Source organism: Etheostoma spectabile, chromosome 3, assembly GCF_008692095.1.
Source record: "Etheostoma spectabile isolate EspeVRDwgs_2016 chromosome 3, UIUC_Espe_1.0, whole genome shotgun sequence".
Lineage (NCBI taxonomy): Eukaryota > Metazoa > Chordata > Actinopteri > Perciformes > Percidae > Etheostoma > Etheostoma spectabile.
The window spans coordinates 4309686-4311776 of NC_045735.1; the positions used below are offsets into that span (position 1 = coordinate 4309686).

A 2091-nucleotide genomic window follows, 5' to 3' on the forward strand; every position below is an offset into this window, starting at 1 on the left:
TTTAAATACACAACATGAATAGCAGAAGACACTGCTGTACTGGATGTGCTACCAACAGAGAGACAACATGTGGGTAGCATCAGAAGAAGTCCCTGATGAAGACTTAAAGCCAGCACTGATATGTTTTCCCTCAGCCACTGAAGTAGGGCAGTTGGGCAAATGGATGGTGGAATGCTGTTGGGGTCTGTGTAGGAGAGCCGTGCTCTTATGAAATAACACTCTCTTTTCTAATTCTCCACAGTCTCATTCAATTTTGTGAACTAAGCACAAACTCAAATGTAAATAAGATATAGTGAACACATATTATGCAAACTATTAGTTATGATTGGCCTAAAAGTCAACCTGCAGCTGTCAGTTTTTAACGCAACTAAAAGTCTATGGCCACTCCAGCAACCCATTAAGGCTGTCATGTGCATTACACACCAGAAAACACAACGAGGTTTTTTGGTTAGATGCCTGAAATAAGGTCTGTGGTTATGAGAATTGTTCTACAACACAAAACACCTTGGTAAATACCCCACTCAAAAGCAGTTGCTAACATTTGGCTAAGACTACAGAGGTTATTCAACGTCATCACGCCGAACACGCAAAACGTTTGAAGCTTGCGGTGGTGATGTTGCAGTCATGCAAACCAGGGTGAAGCTTAGGTCTTCTTGGCAGTTGGCTTACTAAAATGTGTCAACCCCACAGTACTGTTATTAGATTTACTTCATATAACTGGGGCTAATAAAAACTGCCATGATCTTACCCAAATCAAAAGTGGTTGACAGTATCCTCTGTAAAAAGGATATGCTAACACAACATGTTATCAGGCTTAGACGTTGAATGCTAAGATTTAGCATGTGATATATATTGGAACTAAGCTTAAAGTACAGCTGAGTAATACGAATAGTTGCATGTAAACATGTTCGTGTTTGCATGGTTAATGCTATTAACTCATGCTAAACCTAACACAAACACTTGTGTTAAAATGTTTACTTTGATCGGTAATGCTCGTTTTAGCAATGTAACATTTTATTCTAACTTTAGCATGTTAAAATGTGTATGTTTTAATGTTAACATATTAAAACAATGACCTGCTGCTGTGGTTGGACACAGCTTATGTGTAACATTAGCTAGCTACATTTAGGCAAGTAAACCAATTAGAGTTAAGAATTCATATTTAGGGAACTAAAACTTTTTGGCAGACATTAGCTGACATTTTTCAGTGAAAATCAACTTAACGGACGAGTTAAATATAAAACCTGAGTCATCTTAGCTGAAAATACAGATCTCGACTTCCGCGCTTTTTATGGCGTTACTTCAGTCACTCTTCTTCACAAAACGTTACATGTTATAAAATGTGCTAATTTCACAACAATTTACTGAGACTGAGATGACAATGTCTACACATAATCTAGCTGGATTTCAGTCGGTGAGCGCTCTCCCACACAGTGCAGCTAACACCCATAGTGCCCAAAACTAACGTCTCCCTCAATCAACATACCAATGCAAAGGCATTTGAGATTGGACAATTATTGTTGAAACCAGCCTCAGAGTCGGTCAGTTTTACCAACCATTCACCGGCTGGGACTGGGCGCCTCATGTTCAGGCAGGAAGCTTCTTCAGAACGTCACTGCTAGGCCACCAGCTGTGTAAAGAGACTGAAAAGAGAAAGGTTCCAGTATTTTGGGGGCACTGGTCTGAAAAGTGTTACAGCAGTCAGTGGGAGGGAGCACAGTATGAACAGGTTGGACGGAGATCAGATCAGATGTCATTCTTGCAGAAGTGTTTCCCGCCAGTCAAAGGAGTGGTTTGGTCCATGTGTGAGGGGGAGGATGGGAGGGTCCACTAACTGCCAAACCCCCGTGTCTCCCTGCTCCTCACAAGAGCAGAAGCCCAGGTAGGGGATCTAATGACCAAGCAGAGGAATTAATAATTAGTTGGAGAAGAAATTTTAAAAAATGACACAAGAAGCTATTGCATAAGTTCAGAGAGGAAGCATTTCCTTTTTGCATAGGCCTGCACTTTTCTCATCAGCTGATCTCCTCTATTCAATCACTGAGTGACACATCGTTCATCTTCTGTCTCTGTTTCAATAGGATTCTCTTT

At 40.7% G+C, this 2091-nt stretch overlaps 1 protein-coding gene across 1 annotated transcript in view; it reads right to left on the reverse strand.

Moving 5' to 3' along the window:
- The window catches only part of ubash3bb (ubiquitin associated and SH3 domain containing Bb), a 44509-nt gene that overhangs the window by 1753 nt on the left and 40665 nt on the right, over window positions 1-2091 (reverse strand). Inside the window, exon 15 of the mRNA XM_032507212.1 lies at window positions 1-1891. This exon is cut by the window's left edge and continues 1673 nt beyond it. Within this exon, the coding sequence (XP_032363103.1) occupies window positions 1754-1891 (138 nt within the window). The 3' untranslated portion in view covers window positions 1-1753. The remainder of the gene's footprint in view (window positions 1892-2091) is intronic.